Source organism: Bufo bufo, chromosome 2 (genome assembly GCF_905171765.1).
Source record: "Bufo bufo chromosome 2, aBufBuf1.1, whole genome shotgun sequence".
In the NCBI taxonomy this organism is placed as follows: domain Eukaryota; kingdom Metazoa; phylum Chordata; class Amphibia; order Anura; family Bufonidae; genus Bufo; species Bufo bufo.
Genome location: NC_053390.1, coordinates 442,029,162 through 442,041,829, shown reverse-complemented (window position 1 = coordinate 442,041,829; position 12,668 = coordinate 442,029,162). Strand labels below are relative to the sequence as shown.

Sequence of the window (12,668 nt, the reverse complement as noted above, 5' to 3'; positions counted from 1 at the left end):
TATACACAAACCTGATTGTCGTTGAATCCCAGAAAGAACCTGTATCCATTGCTAAAGTCAGTACAATTGCAGTCTGTAGCAGTCCAGGTTTCTCATTCACGACACCACTGCATGCCAAGTTTTGTAGCAATCTAACATTTTTATCTAGGTGCCTTATTTTTTTTCTCAGTGAGTGTGTGTGAGCCTTTAAAACAGCATTAATTCTTCTAGGTACACATTTTTTGAATGGAACTTAGCAGGGGGATTGTTCCAAACATATTGGAGAACTAACCACAATCTTCTGTGGATGTAGACTTGTTCAAATCCTTCAGTCTCTTCCAAACAGACTCAATGATGTTGAGATTAGGGCTCTGTGGGGGCCATATCATCACTTCCTTGTTCTTCTTTATGCTAGTTCTTAATGACATTGACGGTTTGTTTACGGTTCTTTTCCTGCTGCAGCCAAGCCAATCAGATGCCCCCGTGATGGTATTACATGATGGATAAGTGTTCTTGGCATTGAGGACACCATTGCTCTTGACCAAATACCCAACTCAATTTGATAAAATGCAGCCTCAAATTTGCAAGGCCCTCCACCGTGCTACACTGTTGCTTTCAGACATTCGTTATTGTATCACTCTCTAGCCCTTCGACAAACAAACTGCCTTCTGTTACACCTAAATATTTCAGATTTTGGCTAATCAGTCCAAAGCACCTGCTGCTTTTTTTCTGCTCCCACGTTCCTATGTTTTTGTACATGGTTGAGTTGCTTGGCCTTGTTTCCATGTCAAAGATATGGCTTTTTGCCCCCAGTTCTTCCATGAAGACCAATTTTGGTCAGGCTTCTTCGAACAGTAGATGGTTGTACTTGGGTGCCACTGGTTTCTGCCAGTTCTGAGCTGATGGCACTGCTAGACATCTTCCGATTTCAAAGAGAAGTAAGCATGATGTTTTTCATCTGCTGCACTAAGTTTCCTTGGCTGACCACTATGTCTGTGGTCCTCAACGTGGTCATGATTAATGCTGTGGTCTAGATTAAAGGGTTTTGCCACTTACTGGTCATTGTTGACCAATGTGTATGAAAGATGACTATATGGTACTTTGTTGAAATTCTGCTACATTTTCTATATTTCATGCCCCTTTGTTTACAAAGTCTTTTCTGCTGTCCACATAGAGGTTCTGTCCATAAAATGGCTGCTCATGTGACGAGGAAAATCAGCTCCATGCGATGCCTTCTCCATTCAAATACACTGCACCTGCACTAAACTAACAGATGGCAGGTGCAGTGTAATTGAATGGAGGAGCCATCACATGGAAGTGATTTACCTGATCACATGACCCTCCATCAGCAGCCATTTTATGGACAGGACCTCTATGTGGACAGCCGAAAAGACTTTGTAAACATGGTGGCATACCTTATGAAATATAAAAAATGGTGCAATATTTCAACAAGGATTATATTAGTACGTGCCATATAATCATCTCACAAACACATTGGTCAACAATAACCAGAAAATGGCCAACCCCTTTAATGGACCACAGACATACAGGCAATGCCATTAAGAATTATCTTCAGCGTAAAGAAGAATAAAGAGTCTTGGTAGTGATAATATGACTCCCACAGAACCTCGATCTCAACATTGAGTCTGACTGGGATTACATGAAGGATTTAAACAAAGCCTACATCCACACAAGATCTGTGGTTAGTTCTCCAAGATGTCTGAAACAACCTCCCAGCTGAGTTCCTTCAAAAACAGTGAGCAAGTGTAACTAAAAGAATTGATGATGTTTTGAAGGTAAAGGGTGGTCACACCTGCCTAAAACTTTGCACAGTACCATCTATCTATCTATCTATCTATCTATCTATCTATCTATCTATCTACCAAATAACTACACAGTGTATTAACATTTTCCTGCAGTTCGGCACTATGAAGCTTTGAAGCTTGTCTTCACCCATTATTCTGCCCTATAAAAACTGAAATTTACATAAAATATAATTATTATGTAGTTCTGCAAGCCTGCATTTAATCCTGCCATCACATTATTATTGATTAAGATGCTTTTATAACTAAAATGACTACTAACTGTCCTTTATCATTAATATTATGAGACTGAAAGTTATAGTCATAATTCACTTGTGAAAAATAGCACATAAATTTGTTCCATATGCATAAATTTGCATCATTGTTTTATGTTCTCACACTTCTGGTAAAACTTCATAAGAGGTGCCGAATGTTACAGAAATCCTTTTTCAAGTACAGAAAAGTGTTAGAAATACAGTACATAGCTGTTAACATAGGTAGCATTTTGGGCTGTAAGATTTTAAAAAATAAATTTCGAGTGGCAAACATATTGGCCACAACATTGGCCATAGAGTTCATAGCATTCAGCAGACTACCAAGTTGTACAAAGTCAGAATAGAGGGCTTAGTTTATGTGGCTGTCCCATGTGCTTGAGGTCTTACCACTTTTTTGTTGCCATTCACTGCCCTGTATTGTTTGTTGTGCAGCGTATCTGATGTATATATTAGTCCAGTATTGCATCCTCATTCTCACACAGCCCATGGATAAGTTTTTAATTACATTTTTTTGCAGTGAAAAATGCTGCATCCAGATGTTGCATGTTGGGCAATAGTAAAAAAATAAATAAAGTGCCTTACAAACATAGGGAGGGTTTTGTGTGGTTTTATGATAGTTTTCTGCCTTTTTTGTCCCTTGGAGGTTTTTTATTTTTAATCACTGTATACTGGGTGTTTTTTATTTTTTTCAAGGATGCCCAACTCCCAGCATACAACTCCCAGCATACCTGGATAGTTACAGTTATTAGGGCATGCTGGGAATTGTAGTTTTGCAACAGCTGGAGGGCCGCAGGTTGTGCATCCCTGGATTAAGGCATAGGGGAAAAAAGTCTGAAAAAAATCTTTAGAAACATTGTATGACTTGGATTTCTTGACTAGGATTTTTTTTGATTTTTTAGAAGCGCAAAATACTGTATTCCAGGGGGGGAAAAAACTAGGCCCATATTTACTAATCCTAAAGATGGCATAAGTTTAGATAGGCTGTCTAGACCTGAACCAGATTTATCACAGTGGCTTAGGCACTTTTCACTGACTTTAAATCAGCTATTGGTTGGGTTACTTTGAGATAGATTTTTATGCCAGAATTGTGTTTATCTTAGGGCACGACAACGAGATGCTGCCCCATTCCGTTAAACCCCATCCTTTGACTGAAAAAAGCGTAGAAGCCCTAGATGTGCCAAATTGCACCACTGTTGCACAGCAGGTGGCCAACAGAGTCGCTGCAAATCCAAAAACTGTGAATGAGCAGCAGCACTTAACCAGCGGTCCTGCTTCTCCAATCTAAGGATTGGGGAATTTCTCAGCAGTCTGAATCCCACTGAACCCTAGAGATATACCATATCTTACCATAGTGGGAAAAAGATGCCACTGAACTATCTTCTTGTTTACAAGCAGCAGCTGCGACATGCCAGTATATGTGTAACAGACGTACCGAGACATACGGACGTTCCCGCAACAGGTGGCAGGAGATCGGTGAGACTGGCAACACGTGGTTTGATCTGACATGTTTTCCTTTTGGATCAAATGACATCTGTGTTGTTTCTGGTGCTTGGCACACCTTCTTTCCCCAGGTGTGGCTATTGTCATTTTACCTTCTCTATTTATTGTTGTTTCTTCCACTATGCTATGCGGTTTATGTTCTGTTGGACTTGTGGGTAGCTTGTGTTAGGTTCTCGGCGGAGTTCCTGGTGCTACCAAAGCTTCGTGGAAGATAAGTGTTTCCGTTTCCCTTTTGTATTTTGTTTATATATATATATGTGTGTGTTGCCTTTCCTTCTAGTTTGTCATTTGGCCTGAGGGAGACTTCTGTTTGTCCTTCCCTTTGGAGGAACAGGTAGACTCAGTACTGACATTAGTTCCAGGGTCCTATAGGGTGAGATAGGATTCTAGGTATCCGGTGTTTGAACTCGCCTACCTCTGGGGCCTGTTCATACTGGTAGCCTGTCAGGACTGGAGTTAGGGTTTTCTCTAGGAGGTGTCCATCTTCCTTCCCTTATTTCCAGGCCTTATTCCGGTATCCCCTTTTCCCTCCTATGCTTGGTGTGGTGTTTTCCTCCCACACACGAGCGTGACATTATGACATGTAACTGCTGCAGCCAATCACTGTCTTCAGCGGTCTAACACTGAGGACAGTGATTGGCTGCAGTGGTGACGTTCCGTACGCCTGCACATCACTGTGCACGTCACAATATTGGAGCCATGCACAGTGATGTGTAGTTGTGCGGCATGTAGAGCATGGCGCTGGAGAAAGGGGTGGGTTTTAGATGTTTAACTTATCTCTTGTAACCCTTCTAATAATAAATGTTAAATGAATGCAGTAACATATACATTACCCTCATACAGCAATGTAAAGGACGCAGGGCGGAAAATATTTCTGCTATTTTCTTCTGGGGATAGAAAGACATATTAGATTACGATATCTGGACACAATCTCCTGTGGGTCAAATACCACCTCAAGGTCTACCCCGTCATATCCATGAAGACCTGCCTGGAGCAGTGTCAGAGTGTGGATCTCATATCTGCTCTCTATGTTGCAAAGGTCATTTCAGTGCTAATGTGAACAGTGTTGAATTTCTAAATCAGCGTGCAGAATACGTTCATTACTTGTGACTTTTACACTAATGGAACATAATGAGAGACGCTTTCTTGTAGTGGTTCATGCATTAACAAAACATATCATTTACATTGAAAAGAAGACTTTTCACAAAACCTAAATGCTAATGTTAAGTAAACGACAAAGAAAAGGGAAGTCGTGTATTAACCCCTTAACACATGGGCTAATTTTGACCTTTACAGAGGAATTAAGTTTGTCATCTTCATCCCCTATCATTCTAGTGCTTTTAGTTGATAACTGTATTCCCCGGGTTGTAATGGCCAGAGATGCAAAATGTGTGCAAACTGATTTGTGATCTCATGCTAATCAAGTCTGTTTTTTGTATACTCATCTTACTTTTTATGTATTATAAATGTGTGTTGTCCATTAAGGACTTTTATGAGTTCAGTGCTAAGTGGCGCTGAACTCTCTGATATAAGGTTGGTCAGTGATTTCCATCAATGAATGTGAGCCAAAACCAGGAATGAAGCCTCCAAAGAGATAAAGTATAATGGAAAGATTTCCACCTGTTTGGTGTTTTTGATCCTCACCAGGTCTTGGGTCACAACCACTGATGGAAATCCCTGATCAAACACTGTGTGACAGCGGCTTTAGATGTAAAATGGTACCATTTGTATTGTATAGGTCTACATACTTTATTTCGTTATAAGTGAGGTTAGTTGTTACACGAGTACGTTCACGCGTGGGCCGTTAGTTTCAAAATTGTCAGCGACTTAAAACCCACTCCATACATCTGGATTCTTATAAACCTCACTCTAGTATACGGAGACATGATTGCTGCAGAAACGAGCTCATTCAGACGAATGGAATTGATTTTCAGCATAAAAGCTGCTGTGTGTGAATGTACCCTAAAACAGGCAAGCATATACACAGTGGTATATAGATTGCTGGTAAGAACTGATATCCTAATACTGATAGTTATATCCGACATGCATAGGTGATTTTGCAGTTTTTAATAAGATTTAACCTGGATAATAAGTAACTATGTAAACCCTTTGTATTACTTATCTAGTAGCGATCATGACATATAGTGAATTACCGTGTCTACAGTTTCGGCTGGTTACATCTGCAACGTATATACAGCTTGTCAACCGACAGTCCAGCGCTCTCTGCTGCTGCTTTATGTTTTTGGAAAGTTTTTTTATTTTCTTGAGGTTACTGTACACTACTGCCCTGTGTTCTGCTAGGACCAAATTGGAAATGAAGCTTAGTACAGATGTTAAACAAGCAGGGAACATTGGGATATTTGAGTCGCCTGAAGAACTGCAATATATGCTATCTTCACCGGATAAATCCAGCATTGTCTATAGAATCTGGAGTTTACTAGTAAACGGTTAAAAGCACATACAGGATAACCTCTAATGCGTTTCAAGCTTACATGTTCTTAATATCTGTAATGCATTTACACATTTACTAGTGTTTAGTTGTGTCTGTATGGTATTAGTGGCCTGCTAATTAAAAGTGAACCTACACTATAAAATACAGTAAAACTTCTATGAGATGACCACCCAAAGCCGCACTAAAAATTGGCCCTCTGAGGAGTTATTGTCGTAAAGAAGATGGTCAGTAAGAAAAACGAGTGATGTAACTAAAATTCCACGAAAATATGGTCTGGATAAGGAAAGGAGATGGTCTTCATAAAGAGTCTGCCTTTTACAGAGGGTTCACTCTGTCTATCTAAATTAGAATTTCTGAAGTGCTGAATATGATCAGATGTTTCAGAATTCAAAGTTTTAGGCCCAAAATTGGAGGAACATTTCTTGACTCTTGTGCAGTGCTCGATTTCAGGGAAATGCTGAATTTATGATCCATGACTAATAGTGAGTAGCCTAAACAGCTGCTGTGGCGCTCACAATGAAGGGGTCCTGACACTGCTTTGTCACATGTTTCATTCTTTCTTTTGTATTTTTTGCTGATAATGAGAGAGCATGTGGGGCCTGTACCTGCGTGGTGTCTCCCAGGGTTTTATGATCTTGGTCTTTGGCTGTCAGCAAATTGAGTTGAGGGTGAGTAGCCTTCTGGCTTTTGCTTTGGGCCATTTGAATAGCACTAAGGCCGTGTTCACCATAGAGGCATCTGAAGATTTGGCTGCTGGTTCCTTCATATTAGTAACACAGCAGTAACCAATATTTCCCTTGTTATGATATTTTTGGGTGGATTTCCTGTAAGTATTTCTTTGTCTAGTGGTCTTGTCCTTTACAATAATAAAGCAAGTGTTATCCTACCAAGGCTTTATTTGATCTGTAGCTTTTAATCCATTGAATCATTTTGGCTCTGATGACAGTTGTGTGATTCTCCTGGGACAGATGGAAGCCATTTTGCCATTTTTACATTACTATTGCATAAATGTTACATTTGTATATCTACTAGAGAGTCCTAACACCTAAATTTGGCCATTTTGTGGGGGGAGGAACAAAAAAACAACCTATTGAGTGGGTAATGGCTAAAGGTGTGGGTGAGAAACATTTATCCTGAGTGTTCTCTGGTTCCAGATGGCACGACCAATTCAGGTGAAGCCAGCAGACAGCGAGAGTCGGGGAGGTATGTATCCTAAAAGACTAGCCCTTATCAGGGTGCAGCAGTGTTGTCTGCTCATTGTTGAAGGATCCATCACCATTCAGAGCTGTCTGTTCATTAATGGCATTGATTATGTTGCATCCCAGATCCCAGCTTGTTCATTCTCAATGTATCATTATACAACACAGCATGTTCATTATTACAGCATCATACTGGGAAGCACAGCCATCATCAGTGTATACATACTCATCGTCATGAATAGCCTGAAGCATGATAGGTGTCATAAAACCTAGGTGCTTCTATTACATTTGCAAAATATTCATGTATCATTGGTGTAAATGACATTCTGTTAAAGACGTGGTTAATAAATAACTGATAACTGGATATAGGCTTCTGCCACTGTGTTACCTTCCATTGTGCAGTGTGTTTAGGCTCATCGACATGCTATGATTCTGTCTGTGACTTGCGTTGCAGTTAAATCTGACGATCATATCTCTGATCAGAGTCTGATGCTGGGAGGACATCATCCCTATGTTAGTGACATGCAGAAAGCACCACAATTTACCTTACCTTACAAAACATTTCAATTATTACAGAAGAGATCCTTCCGTGATCATTATGTATACCCACCATAACAGTCTGAATTGTCACAAGCAGCATATCCACTATCACTGTATGTATCATCATACGGGTAGGGCTTTCATTGCTATCCATACACTGAAAGATTTTAGTGCACCATGGTCCTCTTAATGCATGGTGGACATAGAAGGGGAGATTTATCAAACTGGTGTAAAGTAGAACCAATCAGATTCTACCTTTCATTTTTCACAGCTCCTTTGGAAAATGAAAGGTGGAATCTGATTGGTTGCTATGGGCAACTAAGCCAGTTCTACTGTACACCAGTTTGATAACTCTCCCCCACCATTTTCAAGCATGCCAGAAATGTACACATCTAATTGATTTTTCTAATATTAAGAGGTAAGAAACAATCAATACCTGCAAGATATCAACGTCTACCTTTTAGTTTAGAGACGGATCTCGGCTCAGACCGCCTTCATTAATAAACAGGCATCCAGATCTGTGTTGATTTATATTAAAAAAAATATAGCGACAGGCATTTTCCTATAAGTGACAACAGGCTGGTTGTCACTTTTGACTTTGCCTCTCAGAAACTGATGACGAGCTGTCAAGCAATAAAAAAGTGACAGTTTACCGGGAAGCTAATTCAAAGGTGACAACCAGTATCTCTGTAGGTACAAAACTACTTTTGAGTCATTTATATATACCCATTTAGATGTGTTGGGTGAAAATCCTCTTTAAAGGATGTGATTTCATTTATGAAATAATGATGTTACAGTGGCGAGCAGGAGGGAGTTGCTGTGCCAAAACAGTATGTGGACCCCTTGCTATTAAAAAGCTAGTTCATCACAAGTAAGGAATTAAAGGGATTGTCTCATGTCAGCAATTGGCATTTATCATGTAGAGAAAGTTAATAGAAAGCAGTTACTACTGTATTGTGATTGTCCATATTGCCTCCTGTGCTGGCCTGATTCATTCTTCCATTGAATTATACACTGTTTCCAGAGGTTAGGGCCATTGCTGCAGCGGCGATATGAGGTAGCTATGCATTCCTGTGCACGCTCCCAAGGTCCCGGCCACCAGAGAGGCTTTTTCCTATAGTGTTCAAGCACAACCACCGCTGCTGGATTGCAGGGTGGTCATGGTCATAACCATGGAAACAAGCAGTGTATAATGCCATGCAAAAATGAGTCAAGCCAGCAAAGGAGGCAATATGGACAATCACAATACATTAGTAAGTGGCTCGTATTAACTTTCTCTACATGATAAATGCTATTTGCTGAAGTGTGACAACCCCTTTAATCATAGAGCTCCTTTCAGTGACTCTCTTGACAATCCCTCATCTGGCAGATCAGAATCCATCAGTAATTTGAAGCCAATGGAACCATCTCTTAGACAGTAGGGGAAATGAACTCCATGCTGTTTGGTGTGCTTTTAGTACCCCCCGTGCAGTATGATGCGCCCTTAATGCCTGCCAATACAGTATTATGCACCCTTTTTGCCTCCACACAGTACAATGCCCCTTAGTGCTTCCCCATGGAGTATTACGCCCCTTCGGTGCCCCCCATGCAGTATGATAACACCTTAACGTTTCCTCATGCAGTATGATGCTCCCCCATCTAGTATCATGTCCACATAGTGATCCCCACACAGCATGACGACACCTTAATGCCTTAAAGTAATATTCATCTAGCCTCATTCTCAGTGGCATAACTAGAAATGACTGGGCCCCACAGAAAATTTCTGAATGCCACTCCCTTCCCCCCAGCAACTTCTGTGCAGCCCTCTCCGCCCATGCAACCCCCACTCCTATAGCTAGTCAAGATCTCTCTCTCAGACAAGGCACGGCAGCCCTCATCCCTCAATGCAAGCCTCTTCTAGCCCGTACTGTCTGTGGCTTGCAGCAGGTACGATGATGTCACTGCATCGTACCTGTGCTAAGTCGCAGACATCAGGGGTCACAGGGTGATTGGTGGAGCAGGGAGCTGACGGTGATCAACTATTTCTGCCTCCCAAAGACGTAGATACGGTTGAATTCTGGACATGCAGCAGCCTTCCTGGGACAACAGGACATTCCCTAAAATCTGGGACTCTCCTGCTGGATCCATACTCCAGCCCAATCGAATTCCATCCAACTAGACTAAGAGCAATTATTAATAATAATAATAATAATAGTAGTAGTTATCCAGCTAAACAGGCGGTGTATAATGGCAGTCTAATTTTCTAAAAATGGACTTCCTTCCAGATTGTCAGTCGGGGTTCATCTCGCTAACAATAATTACAATTTTCACACATTACTCTCAGACTGAAAGGACATAATCTTGTCTGCTTGGCTGAAGTCCGAATATCTTTCCATGTATGATCAAGCAATGAAAGCAATTTGTCACAGTCTGCAGTGGTTTTGGCATATTCACTCCTATGTCTACTGTTAGTGTGTGATTTTGTAGCATGTTGAATTCATCACAGACGATTATCGACATCTTGTATCCATTACACATTATATCCATTTTGAAGCGCACATTCGTAAACCCTGCACGGATCATTGTTTTCCATGTGGATATGACGGTATTATTTTGGTGTATCCTCATTGACGCTTAATGGGGGGCATTGTGGAGTAATGAGTGTTTATTATCAGTGTTTGGATTCAATATCATTACAGCCCTGCTTAGTCCAGCCTCCATGACCTGGTTTTGCCAGCTCTGTCTGCAGCAGCTGAGCGCTTCCTAAACCCTTGCAAAATACATCACCACCGCCCTGGCACACCGCGTGCCGGCACTGCCCATTGTCATGGTAACCAGATGCAGCTTCCAGCTTCAAACAAATTTTCATGGTTGCTGGACAGCATGTGAAATTGCCAATCAGAGGGTGAAGAGAGAGGGAATGGGAGGGGGCTCTTGTGGGAGAAAGGGGGGCCTAGTGTGTGTCTGTGTGGAGGGAGATTGTGAGGAAAGAGAGCAACAGAGCATGCAAGATGGGAGGGGGTGAGAGGAGGATGCTCTGTGCAGCATGTGTGTGCATGGGGGAGATGGGGTGGGGGCTGGATCAGCTGTGTCTACTATGTCAGTGCAAAATTGTGGAATGTTTAGTGGGTCACTGACATTTGTGTGCCATTCTGCATGAGTTACCCATGAATACGTATCACACCACTCAGTATGCAGACGGGCACATAACCTTATATTCTGATGCATGTGAACATATGGCAAATGTGCCCAACTGAACCATATGTGCATGCAAATGTATGTCGAGAATATGTACAAAATATATTGGTCAATCATTACATCCATCGTTTTCCGCTCACCTAAATGTCACTTTATATACATAGTTCATGTGTCTGATTCATTAGGCAGTACAGTATGTTAGTGTGCAGCATGGATCATCCTTGTCATATTTGTTTTCCTGAACATACATTTTATAGCCTCATTTCAAAAGCACGGTACTGGGGTTGTACAAATGAAAATGAGGTATATAAGAAGAATGGTACAGGTTTCCCTATTATCCTTATGAGTCAAAATGCAGAGAGAGACTCAGAGGGGGGGAGATTTAGCTTTAAAATGAGGAAGAGGCTTAGCTTTAGAGAGACGGAGAGACAGCTTTAGAGAGGAGAGACAGCTTTACAAAGGAGAGACTTAGCTTTAGAGAGATAGCTTTAGAGAGACAGAGTCTTAGCTTTAGAGAGACTAGAGAGATGGAGAGACTTAGATTTAGAGATGGAGAGACTTAGCTTTCGAGAGACAGCTTTAGAGAGACGGAGAGACTTGGCTTTAGAGATAGAGGGACATAGCTTTAGAGAGAGGAAGAGACTTAGCTTTAGAGAGAGGAAGAGACAGCTTTAGAGAGAATCAGAGACTTAGCTTTAGAAAGAGGGAGAGCCTAAGCTTTAGAGAGAGAGTAAGAGACTTAGCTTTAGAGATATGGAGAGACTTAGCTTTAGAGAGAATGAGAGACTTAGCTTTAGAAAGAGGGAGAGACTTAGCATTAGGACTCTTGCACACGAGCGTGTGTGCCCTGTGCCATAAACAGCAGGTCAGCAATATATGGGCACCGGCTGTGTGAACTCCGTATCACAGAAGCAGACCAATTGACTTGAAAGGGTCTGCAATCCTCAAGATACAGAGCAGTGCACTGCAAAATAAATAGAACATGTCCTATTTTTTTTGCAGTGTGGATCATCTCTTGTGGATCGCGGAACCATTCAAGTGAATGGGTCCGCATCTGCAAACGGAGTGCACCCAGCCTATGCCGGTGCATTGTGGTCCGCAGCATGGGCACGGGGCATACACGCTCGTGTGCATGAGCCCTTAGAGAGAGTCTTAGATTTAGGGCTCATGCACATGACCGTAGCCTGTTTTGCAGTCCATAAATTGCGGATTTGCAAAACACAGATACTGGCCATGTGCATTCCGCATTTTGCGGAACGGAACGTCCTGCCCTTTATAGAACAGTCATATTCTTGTCCATAAAGTGAATGGGTCCACAACCGACCCACACAAAATGCAGATTGGATATAATAAATGTTTGTGTGCACGAGCCCTTAGAGAGAGGGAGAGACTTAGATTAAGAGAGAGGGAGAGATTTAGGGCTCATGCACACAAACATTTTTTTTCCATGTCCGTTCCGTTTTTTTTCGCAGCCCGAATGCGGAACTATTCACTTTATAGGGGCCACATAAAAACGGAAATTACTCTGTGGGCATTCCGTGTCCATATGTCCATTTCACAAAAAAATACAACATGCTCTATTATTGTCCGCATTACTGACAAGGATAGGACTGTTTTATTAGGGGCCAGCTGTTCTGTTTTGCAAATTATGGAATGCACACGGCCGGTATCCATGTTTTGCGGATCCACAATTTGCGGACCGCAAAATATCCAACGGTCATGTGCATGAGCCCTCAGATTAAGA

The 12,668-nt window shown here is 41.6% G+C and overlaps 1 protein-coding gene across 16 annotated transcripts in view; it reads left to right on the top strand.

Moving 5' to 3' along the window:
- Positions 1-12,668, top strand: part of CELF5 (CUGBP Elav-like family member 5) — a 137,914-nt gene that overhangs the window by 106,613 nt on the left and 18,633 nt on the right. For 11 of the 16 annotated variants that reach the window (XM_040420390.1, XM_040420383.1, XM_040420379.1 and 8 more), the window contains exon 3: positions 7,163-7,211. In XM_040420390.1, the coding sequence (XP_040276324.1) occupies positions 7,163-7,211 (49 nt within the window). Of the gene's footprint in view, positions 1-7,162; positions 7,212-11,856; positions 11,884-12,668 lie in introns of all 16 variants that reach the window. The other 5 variants (XM_040420391.1, XM_040420384.1, XM_040420394.1 and 2 more) reach the window with 1 other exon arrangement.